General features: G+C 43.0%; 1 protein-coding gene across 1 annotated transcript in view; it reads left to right on the forward strand.

The window, feature by feature from the left end:
- The first annotated feature begins 2,409 nt into the window (after positions 1 to 2,409).
- Positions 2,410 to 23,739, forward strand: part of LOC112253123 (inactive phospholipase D5) — a 56,754-nt gene continuing 35,424 nt past the window's right edge. Inside the window, exon 1 of the mRNA XM_024425062.2 lies at positions 2,410 to 2,716. Coding sequence (XP_024280830.1) covers positions 2,711 to 2,716 — 6 coding nt within the window. The 5' untranslated portion in view covers positions 2,410 to 2,710. The remainder of the gene's footprint in view (positions 2,717 to 23,739) is intronic.

Below are 23,739 nucleotides of genomic sequence, written 5' to 3' on the forward strand. Positions count from 1 at the left end.
GTGGGGGGATATGCTTGTCAGCCCCCCTCCCTCTACCCCTCTCAGGTAGTAGTATACCGTGTGCCTTTATCTGCCCTGCTCATAGCCAATGATCTGAGCTATGGCTTTCCTGGCCTTGGGCCTGTAGAATGTCTATTGTTCCTCTCCTCTGCTGCAGTCAGCTGGGTGCTTCATTATCCAGAAATGCACAGTACACTGTCCAACACAACACAGATACACTCTGTAGATCAGATAGCACTGACCAATAGAATAGAACTGCAGTAATAAATACTGTATAGCACACTAAGGCAGAACAACAGCAGAGCAGATCAGCAGCTGGCTAGATTGGATGGAGAAAGCAGACAAAAGAGCAGAGACAGATGTATCTGATAATTCAGCTCAGGTTGTCTGATGGATCAAACACTAACCGAGTCAGAGAAGATGGGCTGTTAGACGGACAGCAGTGGCTAGACAGAAATCGGATTAGACACCTATGGATTTGACCAGACGCTCAAGATGACACCCTCACAGATGATTTACTTTTGTTTGGTGATTGAAGTCGATGGCAGCTTTGACATGTTTATATTTATGGGATACATGTACACTGTACAGCAGATCATGCCTGTGTTGTAGGAAAACAGTGTGTGGAGACTGTCCTCTATTGGTGGCTGTGTGTTATAACACTGCTGCAGGGAAGGTTGACTATTCATCATTTTAATTAAGGTGAAAATTAAATCAGACTGGAAATACCATGGGTCATACCAAAGAAGTGTGTGTGTGTGTGTGTGTGTGTGTGCTTTGCAATATCTTGGCGATTGTAGCTTAATGTTTATTCAGTACACAGTATGGGAGGATTATGTTGCCAACGTGGAATAGACGTTGAATTGATGTCTGTTCCCAGTGGTGTCTTTTCTGACATCTAACACACTGCAGCGTCACTATCACAATGGTATAAATGTAATCGATTGGTTTCCATAATCCTGTAATATTCAAATGCACCTTGGTTTTAAACAGGTTATTCTTTTGTCATCCGGGTGGCTACAAATGTTCATCTATGCAATACATTTCTGTGCAGGTACTTATCCTATTGGTAATATTATAATCATGTGATGTAATGATGTGACATTTGAAAACATTGCTGTCAGTTTGCCACTTCATGCCACCTATAGTGTTCAATGTCTTTCCTTTGCTGTGGATCATTTGTTTGTTTTCTACACATGTGCAGTGTGTGTATAACTCATTTATCATTTATCTACTACAGACCAGCCAACTACAATTTCCTTTGCTGTGGATCATTTGTTTGTTTTCTACACATGTGCAGTGTGTGTATAACTCATTTATCATTTATCTACTACAGACCAGCCAACTACAATTTCCTTTGCTGTGGATCATTTGTTTGTTTTCTACACATGTGCAGTGTGTGTATAACTCATTTATCATTTATCTACTACAGACCAGCCAACTACAATTTCCTTTGCTGTGGATCATTTGTTTGTTTTCTACACATGTGCAGTGTGTGTATAACTCATTTATCATTTATCTACTACAGACCAGCCAACTACAATTTCCTTTGCTGTGGATCATTTGTTTGTTTTCTACACATGTGCAGTGTGTGTATAACTCATTTATCATTTATCTACTACAGACCAGCCAACTACAATTTCCTTTGCTGTGGATCATTTGTTTGTTTTCTACACATGTGCAGTGTGTGTACAACTCATTTATCATTTATCTACTACAGACCAGCCAACTACAATTTCCTTTGCTGTGGATCATTTGTTTGTTTTCTACACATGTGCAGTGTGTGTATAACTCATTTATCATTTATCTACTACAGACCAGCCAACTACAATTTCCTTTGCTGTGGATCATTTGTTTGTTTTCTACACATGTGCAGTGTGTGTATAACTCATTTATCATTTATCTACTACAGACCAGCCAACTACAATTTCCTTTGCTGTGGATCATTTGTTTGTTTTCTACACATGTGCAGTGTGTGTATAACTCATTTATCATTTATCTACTACAGACCAGCCAACTACAATTTCCTTTGGAATCATGTGAGCTAACTGATATTATTCATGCATATGTGTGTATCAATTTATATAGTGTGCCTGTCTGACTTTGTGTGAGAACTGAGGAGCTACAGGAGTTGTGATTTTGCCCAGATGTACCGGTCTGCCTCTGGCTGAGGTTCTCACTCCGTATGGCTTGAACAGAGGGAGGGGAAGATGGCTGGAGTGGATTTGTATTGGATGGAATAGAAGAGGGGGAAGGATCATGAAAGGTAGGAGGGCTGAGGAGAATGGACCATCTATCTTTCCCAATCTCACGATCTGTGTTTCCAACTAAAGGGTGGAGAAGTGTGAGGAAGAGATACAGAAGGGGAGGGAGAGCGAGCGAGCGGGTGAGGGAAAGGGAAGGAGAAGGGGAAAATGTAGTGAGAAATAGAGAGAGTATGAGAGAGGGAGAGATTGATAGCATGTCAGGACTCAGTAGCTTCCTGTTTCTACACTCTACATTATACCTTTCATTTGGACGCTGTCCAGCCAACAGGAATAGCAGCGTGTGAGGGGACAGCATCCCCTGCCCTGTCAGAAACAGGCTCCTGCCCAGAAAACAAGCACACACAATTACACACACAAACACACACACACACACACACACACACACACACACACACACACACACACACGTGCTGCGGAGAGGACTATCGACGCAGGGGTGCATCATGAAGGTGAGTTCTACTCACTCAAAGAAAGCCAAATAATTTCAGAGAGGTCAGCAGCTACTGTTTCACTAGGAACGTTGCCAGCTGGCGTGTCATCTTTTAGCTCGCATTCATGTGTCAGCTTATGTGGGATTGTGTTGTTGTAGCTCGCAATGAGACTTTGACATTTAAAACAGGTGAATGTGTTTTTGGCTGTGAACAGTGTTGTTCTCTGAGCTTTTGATGCTACAGTATGTACGTACGATATGCTTAGCTGAGAGGTCATTGATCTCAGTGCAAACTGTACATTTTGATTTGCTTGCCTTTTAAGTACTTCAGAACTCCACTGGGTTGTAGTTTTTGATGAAGACATTGAAAATAGGTGAGGGATTTGGGCTCTTCAGTAGTTGGGGGCTGGGATGTACAGTATAACGTTGAGGGGAAGGCAGTGTTGCTGAAGGTGATGCTGGGTTGTTTGCTTGAGGACGAAGTTACACTAAAGAAAGATTGCTGTGAAGACATATCACTAAATTACTGACCACATTTAGTCATGACATGAAACCGCTCATAGTTTCATGCTAAACAACATTCCCAGATTTAAAATGTTTCTAAGGTTGGTGGGTGAAAACTTTAATGAGGATTTGGGGATGCTGTTCATTTCCATATTTGTCAAATGTTTTTGGAATTTGGTATGGTTCCAGTCATTTTGTCATCTGTCATATTGTTGTCACATTGCAGACGACACCACTGAGATGCTGAGGATGTTTGACCGGGGATACAGGGTTGAAGGGTTTGTGTAGATATTTTTTACAACCTCTTTGGGGGGTGTCACAGCTCACTTAGCAGTAAGGGAAGGCGCAAAGTGCAGCAACTCTCCCTCGCGTCGGCCGTCACTCTTTCAGCACCGCTGCACAAAACAAAGCTGACAACTGAAGCATGCAGCCAATATGACACAGGCTGACCTGCTATTCTGCCTGTGGGGAAATGAGTGGAGGGGGAGGGGTTTCTCTCTAAATTCCACTCGCAGACAGGATCTCTATGCATAGAGCGTGCCAACGCGCGCACACACATACACACTGAGCTAACAGAACTCATCCAGCAGAAAGCCCATAGGAGAGGGAAGCCAGAATTACTTGGAGTGGTACCCATGGAAACATCACCACTGGCTCACCTCTGCCTCCTCAGGTAGTTTCAAATCAAATCGTATTGGTCACATATGTGTTCAGCAGATGTTATTGTGAGTGTGGTGAAATTATTTCGCTTCTAGTTCCGACAGTGCAGTAATATCTAACAAGTAATCTAACAATTTCACAACAACTACCTAATACACATAAATCTAAGTAAAGGAATGGAATAAGAATATAAAAATATGGATGAGCAGGATAGGCAAGATGCAATAGATGGTATAGAATACAGTATATACATACAAGATGAGTAATGCAAGATATGTAAACAGTATTAAAGTGACTAGTGTTCCATTTATTAAAGGGACTAATGATTTCAAGTCTGTTTGTAGGCAGTAGCCTCTGTGCTAGTGATGGCTATTTAACAATCTGATGGCCTTGAGATCGAAGCTGTTTTTCAGTCTCTTGGTCCCAGCTTTAAAGCACCTGTACTGACCTCGCCTTCTGGTTGATAGCGGGGTGAACAGGCAGTGGCTCGGGTGGTTGTGCTTGATGATCTTTTTGGCCTTCCTGTGACATCGGGTGCTGTAAATGTCCTGGCAGGTAGGTAGTTTGCCCCCGGTGATGTGTTGTGTAGACCGCACCACCCTCTGGAGGTGCAGTTGCCGTACCCGGCGGTGATTCAGCCCCACAGGATGCTCTCAACTGTGCATCTGTACAACAATGCAGTTGGTGGGGTCAGTTTATGAGATCAGTTGGCGGGGTCAGTTAAGGATTACATTGTTACTTATGGCTTACAGTCTCTGAGGATATGAGTAACATATCTTAGTCCCACACACTGGCAGACTGTTTGTTTAGCAGTGTTTCCCAAACTCCATCCTGCCCCCCCCTCCCTTGGTGCACGTATTGTTTTTTGCCCTAGCACTACCATAGCTGATTCAAATAATGAAAGCTTGATGATGAGTTTGTTATTTGAATCAGCTATGTAGTGCTGGGGCCTCAGCACTGAGTTTGGGAAACACTGGTTTATGGCACAAGTGTCACAGTGTTTTGTGTGTGTGGGAAGCAAACTGAAATTCTAATATTGTTTTCGCAGACCTCGTGCTGTGAGACGGTTCCCTGGGCAGTATTCTGTCCTAATGTCTGAATCTTATTTCAGACTCATTCTACTGACTGGTAGTAATATGGAAGCACTAGTATGCCAAGCTTTACATAGTATGCCAATCCAATTATTATTATTATTATTTTAATTTTACATATGTCAACTATTAATGGAACTTTGATTGCACAAAATAACCTTTTCAAAATCATGACAGCAACATATTAGTCTCTTAAACAATGTCTTACTTTATTGCTTACGTCGCTTCTATCACAAGGGGACGGATCCTACCCCTCCTACCCAAGTGCATTAGGTCACAGTGCTCTGGAGATCATATATCACAAGGATTGAATGAGCGGATGGGCTGACCACGGACCAGTTATGGTCAGGAGCTCAGAGGTCTCTGTGAGCCTGTAATGGCCAAGCCAGTGCTGCAGGCTGCAGCCTATAGGGGCTCCACGAGGGAGGGACTGGGACGGAAACAGTGCTACCATCCCTGGCTGGACCAATAATACTGCAGCATGGAGAGACGTATCATTGATCGTCTCTTGACTGGAATAAACTAATGGTGCCGCTCCAAAAATAATGAGATCTAATAAGTGTGCACTGTCTGATTTATAAAAACATGAATTACTGCATGTCCCTTTATTAGATTATATGCAAAGGGAAATGGTTTTGAATTGTGTTTGAGATAGCTTGGTTGATGCTTGAAAGTGATTTATTTGATCAAATATTCTACCTTCTCTCTCCATTCTTCTACCAAAATGGAATTTCTGATTATCTGGCAGGGCATTTAACCCATCTTTTTCTCAATTACTGGAAGAAATTGATACATTTTGCAGTTATTCGCAATAATTTCATGTCACACATGCAAACACACACACTTTCCACTAATTGGTCTTTGGATCTGAAAAGATCAGAGTTGGGTTGCTTGTCTAAGCACATCCATATAGACACACAAATGGACACTAACATAACACATTTCCCTAATGCAGAATGTGTAAGTTATTTAGCTTGCAGAGTGTGTCCGAGTCTCTTTTAGTATGTAGCTTGGAGCAGTAGTGATGGGAGTTTACGCACCCTCTAAATCAGACAGCAATTCACAGATCAGTCCTGGCAGTGCACAGCATTGATTTCCATTGTTACGTAGACCATTCATAACTTAACATTTCTGTGTCACCAGAGGATTTTAGCTTCATGGATAAATTATTAGACTGTATTAGTGATTTAAATACATGGGTACTTATTATTGGAGCCCAAGCACAGAGAATCTGTCTGGACATTTTAATTCACGGGCAATAAAAATTAAACACCAGGTGAAAAACCTAGGTGTTGTTTTAGATTCTGAACTCAATTTCGAATCCCACATTAGGAATGTGACAAATAGCTTTTTAACCACTTGAGGAACATTGCCAAGGTGTGACCGTTTCTCTCTCGTGCTGACACAGAGAGACTCATCCATGCTTTTATTACGAGCAGGCTTGACTACTGTAATACTCTCCTGTCTGGTCTACCCAAGAAAGCCATTGGTCAACTGCAAAACATACAGAATGCTGCAGCACGGGTACTGAGCAAGACCAGACGAAGAGCACACATTACATCAGGTTAAGGTCTCTGCAATGGCTGCCTGGGAGTTTTAGAATTTATTTTAAGATTCTTCTATTGGTTTTTAAATCAATCCACGATTGTGCACCCCTATACATGTCAGACATGCTTTTAAGTTATGTACCCAGTATGTCCCTCAGGTCCTCTGGCACTGTCCTTTTAACTATCCCAAAGGCTAGGATGAAGAGGCATGGAGAAGCAGCCTTTAGTTATTATGCCCCCAGCCTCTGGAAAAGCCTGCCAGGGAACCTGAGGGGGACCAAGAGGCATGGAGAAGCAGCCTCTAGATATTATACCCCCAGCCTCTGGAAAAGCCTGCCAGAGAACCTGAGGGGGACCAAGAGGCATGGAGAAGCAGCCTCTAGTTATTATACCCCCAGCCTCTGGAAAAGCCTGCCAGAGAACCTGAGGGGGACCAAGAGGCATGGAGAAGCAGCCTTTAGATATTATACCCCCAGCCTCTGGAAAAGGCTGCCAGAGAACCTGAGGGGGACCAAGAGGCATGGAGAAGCAGCCTTTAGATATTATACCCCCAGCCTCTGGAAAAGTCTGCCAGAGAACCTGAGGGGGACCAAGAGGCATGGAGAAGCAGCCTCTAGTTATTATACCCCCAGCCTCTGGAAAAGCCTGCCAGAGAACCTGAGGGGGACCAAGAGGCATGGAGAAGCAGCCTTTAGATATTATACCCCCAGCCTCTGGAAAAGGCTGCCAGAGAACCTGAGGGGGACCAAGAGGCATGGAGAAGCAGCCTCTAGTTATTATGCCCCCAGCCTCTGGAAAAGGCTGCCAGAGAACCTGAGGGGAGCCGAAACTGTGGACCTTTTTTGCTTCACTTTTCCTTACGGTGATTTTTAATCGTTGGGTTTTTGTTATTCTTTAATTTTCTATCCTCTTGTGTTTGTGTTGTAAATATTTAAGTTGTTTTATTTTCCTTGTTTATGAATTTTTTCCTGTGAAACACATTGTGTTGCGTTCCATGTCTGAAATGTGCTGTATAAATAAAGCTTGATGATTTGAATATAAAACTCTGACAGATATGCAGAGAGGGCAGAAGCAGGAAGAAGCATTAGAAGAACCATAGGATATATACAGTACTATTTCTACTGTAAATGGAGAACACTGATAGCTTACTGTAGCCAACAAAACTGGTGTTTCTGCACCATCATACAGTAATTTGTTCTATTTCTTTGACGTGTTCGAGGCTTTTATTCTATTCTGTCCTCTGACAAAGATGGTGGTTAATTGGTCCCTTGTCTAGGGGAAATGGCCTGCTTTCTGTCAGTGCGGCAGTTCTGAAATTTCTGCTGCGTTGTTCCCATCATCATGGTGTTCATGCTCCACCAGCTGTCCTCTGGTCATGAAAGCCCCAGGCTGAGGCTTCCCAGGGATGAGGGGAAGGGTCCCAGGGTCTGGAAAACTAGTCTTCTCCCATCTGGCATTAGAGGTGTCTGGAGCCTCAGATTTCATGTTGCTCTAATGGAGGCTTAATTGACTTATTGATCAGAAGGGGCCTGGATGCGATCAATGGGCTGAGCTGCCTGCAGGGCAGGGAGCGGGTCCCAGCCCTTCAGACTAAAGTAGACGCGATCCTTACCAGTTACCACTCTAAGAGATAGTGGTGAGAGAGAACATGTTCCTGACAAATTCTCAGGGTGTTGATATTGTATTTTCCACTGGAGCCATGCTATAGCTACATAAATAACCTGCACCTTTTTGGCCAGTTTTCTTTTTCTCTTTTAAGCTCTCTCTGTTTTCCCTCTTTCCAGTAATGTTTTCTCATTTCCTCTCAGGTTTCTGTGGTTACTCAGAGGTCTGTATTGATATGGAGATATAATGAATACATCCCCATTAATAAAGAGGAAGGCAATAATAGAAAGAAATACAAAAAAAAGAAAAGCATATCTGCCATTTTTTCCCTTGTCATCTTTCCCTGATTTTAAATGTTTCCACCATCCTTCTTTATCCCATAACATCCTGTGGAGTTTTAAATCATTGTGGGGAGATGTAGTGAGTTCCAAGGCAAACGCCAGCGTTTGTCTTCTGACCTTTCTGTGTGGAGGCGGTATTGGAAAGGTCAGGGAAAAGGTCTCACTCAAATTTCAGCCGGAGAACCATAGCAATGATCGACTTGACTGCCATTGACAAGGAGATGCATCACAAATATGATGGCTGACTCATGGATATTGAATAGTTACAACTGATTGTTGATAACAATTATTAGCGACCTCGCCTCACATTTCCAATGTTAATGTTCCTTTAGGAGATTCCACATAAAGATCCAGTCTGGTGTTAACTTGGGTTGGTGCAATTGAATATGCTACAGTCAAAGAACCATTAGAGCTAAACAATATGCATTCTAAACACCCATTACTCCATTGTGTAATTGGCAGTATTAATCACTGGGTCACATGGGCCCCAATAACCAATCACAGACAGCAACGCTCCTCCTGTTGGAACCTATGCAGCACATTTGTCAGTCACCGGCAGATAGCTAGCTCAGGCCAGGGAAGAAGGACTATCCACTCTTATTGTAGCCACACATTTTAAGGCTGACCCCAGTACTGCAGGCATTGGTTGCAGAAAACAGGATCCCCTATTAAAGGGAATGAGGAAATGTCAATCTTCATGTAAAAAATAAAATAAAACCGAAGACAATCATGGTAGCAATTATTGCTTCTATTACACCAGGTGTATGTCCTGATTATTTAAAAAAAAAATAACAGGGAGTTATAAGTATAATTTAGTTGCTAATGGCAACCTGCAGTACCCCAGTTTGCCTTCAACATGAGTTACTCAATGAGAGGGGGCAGCACTGAACTAGCCTGCAACATCACTTCCTGGATTAGCACCAACTGCACATGTTATGTTTCCATGAGATGCCATCTTAACCTGACTTCCTTGGCTTCAAATGTACATTTTACCTGTAACATGTTAGTATTGAAATCGTAAATTACTTCTCAGAGTGTAGACTGGGGTCTAGTACCCAGTGAAAACATGACACACTGGATCAAGGAGGATGATGGATAATATTGGCAGGACTCACAATAATCAGAGCTAACCTTCAGGCCCAGTCCCGATGGAGTGAATAGATCGCAACACAATCCCCCGATGATTGGGAATTGATAAATGCTGCAGGCGTTATGTAATGCCTCTACACAAATTGCCAACAGATTGAAACTGGGCGTGCCTCTTGTTTGTTTTATTGGAGATAATACATTAGGAAAGGAACAGTGAGTCAGGTCTCTAAAGCCTTGTTCACATTGGCAGTTTGAAGTGACTCAAATTCCTTCTTTTTTTTGCATATCCGATTAAAATCAGTTGTTTTTCCTGCTGTCTGGACAGCCAAAAAGCAAATGGATTTCAAAAACAAAACTGATTTGAGCATTAAGGCTCGCAGTGTGAAAAAAGGCTTAAGATAAACAGTAAGTTGAGTGACAAACAACATGCCATGTGGCCAATGCGAACTGTTGTGTAGCAGACAAGGTTGATCATAGCCAATCTCACAATAGCAGTTTATGATCTCAAGGTGTTAGTGATTTTCGATAATATCAGAAGATATGTAGGCTTTCAAGTATAGGGATTTGTTTCCTCAAGGCTTTTACCTTCCAAATGAGCCCTGTTCGACTAAGCTGTAACTACAATTTGTGTATCAGAGCAGTTCTTCTGATCTTTGAATCCAAAATTCCCCTTGATATTCCATCCCGTTCTCTCCCCTCTTGATGAGATGAGCTTGAGGTTCCATTGATTGGTTCAGCTATGTGACTGGCCCTCAGATTGAACCTGACATACCTGGCAAATAGCCACACCAATACAGATATCATAAAGCTTGCTTGCCAAGCTTTCTGTTCCTGAGTTGCATTGCCATGTCAATCATGGTCCTTTTGAAACGGTTCTTGGTCCTCGTCCTCTGCGACATTTCTGAAGTCGCACTGTTGTGTTGAGGTATTACACAGTCCTCTGAGAGGCTTTTTAACAGCTTCTAGACAAAATGATTCATTCTTAACCAACATGACTTGAGCAGCTCTGCACTTCTAGGTGGAAATATTCAGGGGCTTGGAAAATGTATACCTTTTGCACTGAAAGTATATTTTCTGGGCCATCAGCACACGAGTACAGTCTGTCATTTATTCTGGAGATGGAAAAGGAGTGAAAGACCATGCATCCCAGAGTGCTTAGCCTTGATGTGCTGAGTATGTGCAGAGACACATCCAGCTGACAGGACACACTGTCCTGGCATCACTCACTGGCTCTGGGGACCTTCACGCTGTCATGTACAGAGTTGGTAAAGTACTGCAGTAAAACAGCTCTGTGTGATGGGAATGGCTGTAGAAAGCCAGGTAATAAGACGACAGGAGCCAGGAGACTGAGGAACCAGACACTGTTTGGACGAGGTGGTGCATTTGCCAGCACTTTTTTGCAGGTGTCAGAGATACGCACACATAAGAATACCGTGTTTTTTATGTTAGTAGTCTAGGGAGTAGTTCAATGGTCTTAACGTTGTGAATCCACCCGCTAGTAAAAAGGTGAGGCGTGAGGTATCACGATCTCTTTCAATAATGACAGGAATGGAGGAGGTCTTTATCCTAGTGAGATTGCTAAGGCGAACACCGCCATGTTTAGTTTTGCCCAACCCAGGTCGAGGCACAGACACGGTCTCAATGGGGATAGCTGAGCTGACTACACTGACTGCGCTAGTGGCAGACTCCACTAAGCTGTCAGGCTGGCTAATAGCCTGCTGCCTGGCCTACACCCTATTTCATTGTGGAGCTAGAGGAGTTAGAGCCCTGTCTATGTTGGTAGATAAGATGAGAGCACCCCTCCAGCTAGGATGGAGTCCGTCACTCCTCAGCAGGCCAGGCTTGGTCCTGTTTGTGGGTGAGTCCCAGAAAGAGGGCCAATTATCTACAAATTCTATCTTTTGGGAGGGGCAGAAAACAGTTTTCAACCAGCGATTGAGTTGTGAGACTCTGCTGTAGAGCTCATCACTCCCCCTAACTGGGAGGGGAGGGGGCCAGAGACAATTACTCAATGCTTAATTGCAATTCATCTGATCACTCTTCATAACATTCTGGAGTATATGCAAATTGCCATCATACAAATGGAGGCAGCAGACTTTGTGAAAATTAATATTTGTGTCATTCTCAAAACTTTTGGCCACGACTGTACTTTACTGACCTATACTCTACTTTTCTGTACTGAGCTGTTTGGGCCAAATGAAGGTCAGTATGGAACGGACCGAAAAAAATGTCATCTCATAGAGAGAGAGATTTCTTCTCCACACTCTCGCTTTGGCCACCAGACGACAACGAAAACAATCATGAGCTGAACATAACAGTATGCCAATGGAAGGGAGAACAGTAGCAGGTGACCCAACTGTGGTTTGACTACTATGATTTGCATTGTAGCCAATTCAATTGCAGTAATTTTGATTTGGTAACATAATTACGAGTTTTTAATCACTTAATAATTCATAAGCAAAATTGATATAAATAAAAACACTAACCAATTAATAGAGCTACATTTGACTTCTGTGAACTTTTATCTTCCCTCATGAGGGAGACAAATTAGAATATATCTTGAAGATATGTGTGTTTTTGGTAGCGGAATAGCAAGGCACAAGCAATGTTTCTTAAACTTACAGAATGCAGAAAACAACTAAATATGTGTTGATATTAGTTGGCATGTGTCTTTCAGCATTATTGTGCATTATTGTGTACCTTTTAAGACCATTTCTGGTAGATGTTTTGTTAGACCCCATTTTCATTTGTGTGTATTGGGTATATGTTGTGTAATTTTAGATATGACTGCACTGTCGGAGCTAGAAGCACAAGAATTTCGCTACACCCACAATAACATCTGCTAATCACGTGTATGTGACCAATAAGATTTGATTTGACCAGAAATCAGAACTATTACTTATGCCAATTTTTGTTTAATGGAAAATGGTTTAAACATTTATCTTTGCATTTATTTCCCCCAAATATAGACTCTTAGCATTAATTTGACACCCAGTTTGATATGCTCCTATTAACTTCCCATGTTGGTGCTCATGGGTCCTTTTACATTGAAATGACCTGTACCAACAAATTGATCCAACTTGAAGGGGCAATCAGCGGTTGCTACATCCATTTTTGGACTTGTATATTATTGACATGTAGGCCTACCCATGATTCATGACGAATATATATTATAAATGCCTCATGAGCTTATTTCAACCGTTGTACCCCATTAGAACCCAAAATAGAAGCTAGTTTTACTCCAATGTTTGTCAACAAAGAAAATGTAAACAAACAAGATGGCTCTCAATACATGACTGAAACTATAGTTCTGATATCATGGATGGTCAGTCCTTGCGTCCATAGATCCGTCTATAAATTTGAGTGATTACATTTCTCCAGCCCCATCCCTCAGCGTTTTACTGAACCGGGGGTGGGGAGGCTGTTTTATTGTTTCTACTGCTGATTGCTGCTTTAAATGTATCATAAATTAAGCTAATTTAAGTTGGGTCGATTACTGCCTTGGTGAGCTATATTATTTAGGTAAAGTCAACCTTAGCAAAACTGTTACAGACCTCTGCATATAAATGGTTTATTTATATAGTAAAGTTGTTTTTGACCTTTTCAAATGATCTCTCTTTGTGTTCCTTTGAAACAGCATGAATATATGTTGATACATAACATGCATATAACAACATGTATGAGGACTTTCCTGTGAGTTCACCCAACAGAGGTCCTTCCCTTTGTCCTTGGTGCAATGGATAACTGAATATCCACTGAATGATGTAATATAACTCTTCTTAACATAATAGCTTTTCAGTAGTAACAAAATAAAGCCAGATATTACATTATCCATTGCTTGAAGATGTACACCTGACTGTTTACTACTGTAACTATCCCTCTACCTTAGGTGATCTACAGCTACGGTAATTCCTTTTCCTTAGTTGTGCGTTATACCATCAGTTTAATTTATTCCACTTCGCTCTCTTATAGTTACACCTCCCTCAGAGAGGTGCAAGATCTGAAGCTTTCGCTGTTACTTTTGGGTAGAGGGGCCATTTGTACTTGTTAAAGGGACACACTTGAAAAATGTGATGTCCTCAAAGCATTATTCAGGAAGCGGATTTAGCACCAACATTCAGATATTTCATGAAACTCAAAGGTTTTTTATTTCCAGGCTATTTATAATTCAAGACCAAGCTTCTCCTAGATTGCACATACAGTGCCATCAATCTCATCTTTATTTTTTATTTTTGGTCCTTGAAGTTTTCTTTTCAAATCAATCTACAGTTTTGGTGTCTTATCAGTGTTTTACACATTCTCCACACTACTGTAAGTCCCCTGTGTGTGAACTGTCTATATGTAGAAGGTAAACAGAGTTCTTACACCACTATGCATCAAGAGTCTGTTGTTTAGGGAAATCCATCCAATCCTTTCACCCTGGTGCCTTCGTCAGTGTTCAGCATGAGTCTCTGCACCCACATCAGTCTACCAGAGACATGACCTGCTCTTTAACCAAGTACCAAGCCATTAGATGTCAGGAACGCCTGTACTCCTCAACTATCCCAACTAAACTACGAGGAAAAATCCTCTTACTAAAGTACAGATGAGAAATGATATAGTATATAGTTATACTCTGGTTCTTTTTTATCTGCACAATATGCCAAGTTTGATAAGAAATCCTCCTCTTCGTTATACCTCATTACTACATTACTACTGTACTAGTGTCTGAAAGAATGGGAAAGTAAGTTGTGGTCGGCAAAGCTTCTATTGAAACAGAGTAATATTTCCAATCTAACTCAGTACTGGCACCTTTCTGAGCACTTATGTATAACAGTGTATAACTCAACTTTTTGGTTACACGGTTGAATATTTATACAATCTAATTTCCCCTGCCCTATTATTTTCCATTACAAGCTGGTGAGCGATGGCAGTTCTGCATAGAACAGCTGTGCTCATAACAGACAATGAGTCTCTTGAGGCACACTGAATATTAACTCTCTCTCTCTCCACTATTTCCACAAGGATGAGCAGTTTCTGTTGCAGATCTCTGCATCATTTCATAGGTAACAATGTTTGTGCGGGCATGCGTTATGTCCATGATGTAAGGTTATGGTAAAGGCACTGTGGTAGACCTGCCTTGTGGATGGTAGGTAGATACTCTGTGCTGAGTGCTCTCTGGGGCTTGATGAAGGAATATTGTAGGTTACTGAACCCTCTAGTACAGAACAGATATGCAGGCTGTCTGTTAATCACTTCTGGGAGCCAAATATAGATTATAGCATGCCTTTCTGCTTTGGTTTTTAGTGAATGCAATTAGCTTGTTACAAATGTGACCGACCCAAGAAGCTCATTTAAATTATACAACTTCCATGAAAACATCAAGAAATCGCTGATTGTCAGGCTCTGTCGGTTTGGATCACCACTTGAAGCTTTATGCTGAAAGAAAGAAAAATCTGGTTTGCTGCGGGCATACACTGTAGACACCTTTCTTTCTGGGATAGCTGTATATAGATGAACTATCTTAATTTGATCACTCTGGCATCTCAAATGTATAGGTGTATTCAAAGTTTAAAAAGGCTTCTACAGTTTGTAATTTCCACTTGAACATTTCTGATGTGATTTGCCCTCATGAAAAATCTATCAACCCCTATAAATATAACCATGAATTATAATTCACATAAAATATTTCTTGTTACTGCAGTGTAATTTTCCTGTTGTGATAAACTGGCCAAATTAAGATGGCACATTTTATACATGCTAAAGTGTACAGAGGACAGGCTTTTCCAAGGCCTGTGTTGTAGGCTAAATCCATGGCTGAAGTCAACAGACAAACGCTCCAGCTGTTCCTCTATACTGGAATTGAATTTTCAGCAACTACAAAGGGAATAGAAAAAATCTTGTTGCATGATTTGATCATCAGCACAGACATCTCTGGCCACAGCAGCGGCTTACAGATACTTGGCTTGCCCCGAAACAAGACTGTCTGTTCATGAAACATGAGGCTTTCTTCTCTGCATAGGTTCTCCAATGGTTAGAGACAACATTAGTCAAATTATTCCAGGATAAGTGGTAAAAATAAACTCTTAGAAAAAAAGGTGCTATCTAGAACCTTAAAGGGTTATTGGCTGTTCCTCATAGGAGAACCCTTTGATGAATCCTTTTTGGTTGGAAGTTGAAAACCCTTTTGGTTCCAGGTACAACCCTTTTGGGTTCCATGTAGAACCCTTTTCTACAGAGGGTTCTACATGGAACCCAAGAGGGTTCTACCTGGAACCAAAAAGGGTTATCCTATGTGGACAGTCGAAGAACCCTTTTGGAACCCTTTTTCCTAAGCGTGTAGAATTGCATGAGCTCTGAGTGTTATCCCTCTCCCTGTGCTGCGGTATAACCCTTTCCTCTGAGGGCATGGTAATCTGCAGCTCTAAAATAGGAGTAATCATCATCCACTTAATTAGGCCCCTGACATTTGCCTGTCTTTTTCTTGTATACAGTAATAAACTATTTTCACAATGGGTCTCTGAAAATATGTGACTTGTCGACATTTGCATTACCATTTTCAATATTACATGCATCTAATTAGTTGAAACACTCTAGATAACTGATGCCAAAGTACCATGACTACCATGGTAAAATAGTTGTAAATCACCTTCCATTATGTTCTGAGAGAGAGTTGACTGTAATGGCAGTGAATACACTCACTTTGTGCAAATTACTATTACAGGCCAACTTTCCACTGCATGCTCAACATCTATCATTTTGGCCTAATGTTTTAATCCCTGATGGAGAAACGCCCTCTTTTCAGCACACATCTCTGCCTCATATCCCTGAATCTGAATGCCCATCCATACTGACCTTCCCTTCAAGTGGGTGTGTGACTTACTGGCACCCTGCCAGCTGCCATGTACCAGTCATCAGTCTTTTTCACAGGGACTAGAACAATGGAGCTTTTAAAGCGGCAGCCATTTTGAGCAGGCTTGGGGCTCCCCACAAAGTCAGTCCAGGCTCTAGGTAGTGGGGCACAATGAGTTGTCTAATGTAGTTGTCTGTTCCCTCAATCAGTCAAGCAATCAAATATATCATATATATATATAATATATAAATAATACTTCCGGCGCCGACAGAGATGGCCGCCTCGCTTCGCGTTCCTAGGAAACTATGCAGTTTTTTGTTTTTTTACGTGTTATTTCTTACATTAGTACCCCAGGTCATCTTAGGTTTCATTACATACAGTCGAGAAGAACTACTGAACATAAGAGCAGCGTCAACTCACCATCAGTACGACCAAGAATATGACTTTCGCGAAGCGGATCCTGTGTTCTGCCTTTCACCCAGGACAACGGAATGGATCCCAGCCGGCGACCCAAAAAAACGACTTCGTAAAAGGGGGAAACGGAGCGGTCTTCTGGTCAGACTCCGGAGACAGGCACATCGTGCACCACTCCCTAGCATTCTTCTCGCTACTGTCCAGTCTATTGACAACAAGGTTGATGAAATCTGAGCAAGGGTAGCATTCCAGAGGGACATCAGAGACTGTAACGTTCTTTGCTTCACGGAAACATGGCTCACTGGAGAGACGCTATCGGAATCGGTGCAGCCAGCTGGTTTCTCCACGCATCGCGCTGACAGAAACAAACATCTTTCTGGTAAGAAGAAGGGCGGGGGCGTATGCTTCATGGTTAACGTGACGTGGTGTGATCATAACAACATACAGGTACTCAAGTCCTTCTGTTCACCTGATTTAGAATTCCTCACAATCAAATGTCGACCGCATTATCTTCCAAGGGAATTCTCTTCGATTTTAATCACAGCCGTATATATTCCCCCCCCAAGCAGACACATCGATGGCTCTGAACGAACTTTATTTGACTCTTTGCAAACTGGAATCCATTTATTCGGAGGCTGCATTCATTGTAGCTGGGGATTTTAACAAGGCTAATCTGAAAACAAGACTCCCTAAATTTTATCAGCATATCGATTGCGCAACCAGGGCTGGAAAAACCTTGGATCACTGCTATTCTAACTTCCGCAACACATATAAGGCCCTGCCCCGCCCTCCTTTCAGAAAAGCTGACCACGACTCCATTTTGTTGATCCCTGCCTACAGACAGACACTAAAACAAGAAGCTCCCGCGCTGAGGTCTGTTCAACGCTGGTCCGACCAATCTGATTCCACACTCCAAGACTGCTTCCATCACGTGGACTGGGATATGTTTCGCATTGCGTCAGACAACAACATTGACGAATACGCTGATTTGGTGAGCGAGTTCATTAGAACGTGCATTGAAGATGTCGTTCCCATAGCAACGATTAAAACATTCCCAAACCAGAAACCGTGGATTGATGGCAGCATTCGCGTGAAACTGAAAGCCCGAACCACTGCTTTTAATCAGGGCAGGGTGACCGGAAACATTACCGAATACAAACAGTGTAACTATTCCCTCCGCAAGGCAATCAAACAAGCTAAGCGTCAGTATAGAGACAAAGTAGAATCTCAATTCAACAGCTCAGACACAAGAGGTATGTGGCAGGGTCTACAGTCAATCACGGATTAAAAAAAGAAAACCAGCCCAGTCACGGACCAGGATGTCTTGCTCCCAGGCAGACTAAATAACTTTTTTGCCCGCTTTGAGGACAATACAGTGCCACTGACACGGCCCGCAACTAAAACATGCGGACTCTCCTTCACTGCAGCCGACGTGAGGAAAACATTTAAACGTGTCAACCCTCGCAAGGCTGCAGGCCCAGACGGCATCCCCAGCCGCGCCCTCAGAGCATGCGCAGACCAGCTGGCTGGTGTGTTTACGGACATATTCAATCAATCCCTATACCAGTCTGTTGTTCCCACATGCTTCAAGAGGGCCACCATTGTTGCTGTTCCCAAGAAAGCTAAGGTAACTGAGCTAAACAACTACCACCCCGTAGCACTCACTTCCGTCATCATGAAGTGCTTTGAGAGACTAGTCAAGGACCATATCACCTCCACCCTACCTGACACCTTAGACCCACTCCAATTTTGCTTACCGCCCAAATAGGTCCACAGACGATGCAATCTCAACCACACTGCACACTGCCCTAACCCATCTGGACAAGAGGAATACCTATGTGAGAATGCTGTTCATCGACTACAGCTCGGCATTTAACACCATAGCGCCCTCCAAGCTCGTCATCAAGCTCGAGACCCTGGGTCTCGACCCCGCCCTGTGCAACTGGGTACTGGACTTCCTGACGGGCCGCCCCCAGGTGGTGAGGGTAGGCAACAACATTTCCACCCCGCTGATCCTCAACACTGGGGCCTCACAAGGGTGCGTTCTGAGCCCTCTCCTGTACTCCCTGTTCACCCACGACTGCGTGGCCACGCACGCCTCCAACTCAATCATCAAGTTTGCGGACGACACAACAGTGGTAGGCTTGATTACCAACAACGACGAGACGGCCTACAGGGAGGAGGTGAGGGCCCTCGGAGTGTGGTGTCAGGAAAATAACCTCACACTCAACGTCAACAAAACTAAGGAGATGATTGTGGACTTCAGGAAACAGCAGAGGGAACACCCCCTATCCACATTGATGGAACAGTAGTGGAGAGGGTAGTAAGTTTTAAGTTCCTCGGCATACACATCACAGACAAACTGAATTGGTCCACCCACACAGACAGCATCGTGAAGAAGGCGCAGCAGCGCCTCTTCAACCTCAGGAGGCTGAAGAAATTCGGCTTGTCACCAAAAGCACTCACAAACTTCTACAGATGCACAATCGAGAGCATCCTGTCGGGCTGTATCACCGCCTGGTACGGCAACTGCTCCGCCCACAACCGTAAGGCTCTCCAGAGGGTAGTGAGGTCTGCACAACGCATCACCGGGGGCAAACTACCTGCCCTCCAGGACACCTACACCACCCGATGTCACAGGAAGGCCATAAAGATCATCAAGGACAACAACCACCCGAGCCACTGCCTGTTCACCCCGCTATCATCCAGAAGGCGAGGTCAGTACAGGTGCATCAAAGCTGGGACCGAGAGACTGAAAAACAGCTTCTATCAAGGCCATCAGACTGTTAAACAGCCACCACTAACATTGAGTGGCTGCTGCCAACACACTGACTCAACTCCAGCCACTTTAATAATGGGAATTGATGGGAAATGATGTAAAATATATCACTAGCCACTTTAAACAATGCTACCTAATATAATGTTTACATACCCTACATTATTCATCTCATATGTATATACTGTACTCTATATCATCTACTGCATCTTTATGTAATACATGTATCACTAGCCACTTTAAACTATGCCACTTTGTTTACATACTCATCTCATATGTATATACCGCACTCAATACCATCTACTGTATCTTGCCTATGCCGCTCTGTACCATCACTCACTCATATATCTTTATGTACATATTTTTATCCCCTTACACTTGTGTCTATAAGGTAGTAGTTTTGGAATTGTTAGCTAGATTACTTGTTGGTTATTACTGCATTGTCGGAACTAGAAGCACAAGCATTTCGCTACACTCACATTAACATCTGCTAACCATGTGTATGTGACAAATAACATTTGATTTTATATATTTTATAAAGCCCTTTTTACATCAGCAGTTGTCTCAAAGTGCTTTACAGATACCCTTCTTAAAACCCCAAAGAGCAAGCAATGCAGAGGCGTAGGCACAGTGCCTAGAAAAACCAAGGAAGAAGCTTATTGTGTACCTGTACGGAGTAGCCTATTGTATTCAGAGATCGGAGTCACTATTCTTCTATACTTATATTCATATATTCATAAGGAGCCTTATGGACCTAGACTTGGCGCTCCGCTACCACATGCCGTGCAGTAGCAGAGAGAACAGTTTATGACTTGGGTGACTGGAGACTTTGACAATTTTTAGGGCCTTCCTCTGACACGCCTAGTATATAGGTCATGGATGGCAGGAAGCTTGGCCCCAGTGATGTACTGGGCCGTACGCACTACCCTCTGTAGCGCCTTGCGGTCGGATGCCGAGCAGTTGCCATACCAGACGGTGATGCAACCAGTCAGGATGCTCTTGATGGTGCAGCTGTAGAACTTTTTGAGGATCTGAGGACCCATGCCAAATCTTTTCAGTCTCCTGAGAGGGAAAGGGTGTTGTCGTGCCCTCTTCACAACTGTCTTGGTGTGTTTGGACCATGATAGTTTGTTAGTGATGTGGACACCAAGGAACTTGAAACTCTCCACCCATCTCCACTACAACCCTGTCGATGTGAATGAGGGTGTGTTCTGCCCTCCTTTTTCTGTAGTCCACGATCATCTCCTTTGTCTTGCTCACGTTGAGGGATAGGTTGTTGTCCTGGTACCACACTGCCAGGTCTCTGACCGCCTCCCTATAGGCTGTTCCATCGTTGTTGGTGTTCAGGCCTACCACTGTTGTGTCGTCAGCAAACTTAAGGATGGTGTTGGAGTCGTGCCTGGCCATGCAGTCATGAGTGAACCGGGAATACAGGAGGGGACTAAACACTCACCGCTGAGGGGCCCCCGTGTTGAGGATCAGCGTGGCAGATGTGTTGTTGCCTACCCTCACTACCTGCAGGTGGCCTGTCAGGAAGTCCAGGATCCAGTTCAGTTGCAGAGGGGGGTGTTTAGTCCCAGGGTCCTTCGCTTAGTAATGAGCTTTGTGGACACTATGGTGTTGAACGCTGAGCTGTAGTCAATGAACAGCATTCTCACATAGGTGTTCCTTTTGTCCAGGTGGGAAAGGGCAGTGGGGAGTGCCTTTGAGATTGTGATTACTGTGTTCTTGCTCAGTCTTATCGAAGAGTACGTGTTCACATAGGAGGGCATGGCTGTTTTTCAGCTAGGGTGAATATCTCCGGTAACTGAAGGACTGTTGACTCTGGACCCCATTCAGGAGTCTGATAACTGGCAACGTTTCAAGTGCACACTAGCACTATGACCCCTCCCAACAACACAAACCTAATTCAAACATATGTCCTCATGTGTGAGAGAGGTCTATTTACCTATAATTGTTATTCAAGGTTTCTTCTCAGTAATGAACTCCATGTAGCTGACCATATAATGGCCTTTTGTGTTCAGGAGTAATTATGTTATGGCTCCTGCAGCAGTTAAAGAGATCAGGACATATTTGTTATTGTTTTACTTGCGGAGTAATTAGGTCATGGTTGTATGTCAATAGCCATTATACAATGTTCCGGTTGGAGTTGTGATTTACCACTACACAGAGTGCATTGGGTATACGTTTTAATGTACACAGATAAAATGAGTATACTGTACATGAGGGAATATTTCAATCGATATTATATGATGTTATGATGAGAACTTTGTTTTTACCGTCAGGGCACCCAAGTATGTAAGAACAAGACCAACCGAATCCAAGCAATAAAATATTGTATTAAGTGTCCACCTCACTGGGGAAACTATAGCATTGGTTTTCTGTGTACAGTGGTTTGCGAAAGTATTCACCCCCTTGGCATTTTTACTATTTTTTTTGCCTTACAACCTGCAATTATTGTATCATTTGATTTACACAACATGCCTACCACTTTGAAGAGGCAAAATATTTTTTATTGTGAAACAAACAAGAAATAAGACCCAAAAAAAACAGAAAACCTGAGCGTGCATAACTTGACTTCGGCGATGTCATTTACAAAATAGCCTCCACCACTCTATTCAGCAAATTGGATGCAGTCTATCACAGTGCCATCTGTTTTGTCACCAAAGCCCCGCCAAAGCCCTGCCTTATCTCAGCTCACTGGTCACCATAGAAGCACCAACCCGTAGCACGCGCTCCAGCAGATATATTTCACTGCTCATCCCCAACGTCAACACCTACTTTGGCCGCCTTTCCTTCCAGTTCTCTGCTGCCAATGACTGGAACGAATTGCAAAAATCACTGAAGTTGGAGACTTGTATCTCCCTCACTAACTTTAAGCGTCAGCTGTCAGAGCAGCTTACTGGTCGCTGCAGCTGTACACAGTAAATAGCATCCAACCAACTCCTACCTAAATTTGTTTTTGTTTTTCTGCTCTTTTGCACACCAGTATTTCTACCATCCTCATCTGCACATTTTCTAAATTGCTAAATTGGCCTATTTATTGCCTTACCTCCTTACTTCATTTGCCACACTGTATACAGATTTTTCTATTGTTACAGCCCATGTGTAATTCTGTTTTTGTCGTCTTTGCTTTATCTTGGCCAACTCGTAGTTGTAAATGAGAACTCTCAACTGGCCTACTTGGTTAAATAAAGGTGAAATTAAAAATAACCCCCCCAAAGTCAATACTTTGGCAGCAATTACTGCAAGTCTCACTCTATAAGGGCACAATTAGCCACTTTTTTGCCCATTCTTCAAGGCAAAACTGCTCAAGCTCCTTCAAGTTGGATGGGTTCTGCTGGTGTACAGCAATCTTTAAGTCATACCACAGATTCTCAATTTGATTGAGGTCTGGGCTTGGACTAGGCCATTCCAAGACATTTAAATGTTTCCCCTTAAACCACTCGAGTGTTGCTTTAGCAGTATGCTTAGGGTCATTGTCCTGCTGGAAGGTGAACCTCCATCTCAGTCTCAAATCTTTTGAAGACTGAAACAGGTTTCCCTCAAGAATTTCCCTGTATTTAGCATCATCCATCAGTCCTTGAATTCTGACCAGTTCCCCAGTCCTTGCTGATGAAAAACATCCCCACAGCATGATGCTGCCACCACCATGCTTTACTTTGGGGAAGATGTTCTCAGGGTAATGAGTGTTGTTGATTTTGCGCCAGACATAGCATTTTACTTGATGGGCAAAAAGCTACATTTTAGTCTCATCTGACCAGAGTACCTTCTTCCATATATTTGGGGAGTCTCCCACATTCCCTTTGGTGAACCCCAAACATGTTTGCTTATTTTTTCTTAAACAATGTTTTTTTTCTGGCCACTCTTCCGTAAAGCCCAGCTCTGTGGAGTGTACGGCTTAAAGTGGTCCTATGGACAGATACTCCAATCTCTGCTGTGGAGCTTTGCAGCTCCTTCAGGGTTATCTTTGGTGTCTTCGTTGCCACTCTGATTAATGGCCTCCTTGTCTGGTCTGTGAGTTTTGCTGGGCGGCCCTCTCTTGGCAGGTTTGTTGTGGTGCCATATTCTTTCCATTTTTTTAATAATGGATTTAATGCTGCTCCGTGGGATGTTCAAAGTTTCAGGTATTTTTTTTATAACCCAACCCTGATCTGTACTTCTCCACAACTTTTCCCCTGAA

The sequence above is a fragment of the Oncorhynchus tshawytscha genome, linkage group LG06 (genome assembly GCF_018296145.1).
Source record: "Oncorhynchus tshawytscha isolate Ot180627B linkage group LG06, Otsh_v2.0, whole genome shotgun sequence".
Taxonomy (NCBI): Eukaryota; Metazoa; Chordata; class Actinopteri; order Salmoniformes; family Salmonidae; genus Oncorhynchus; species Oncorhynchus tshawytscha.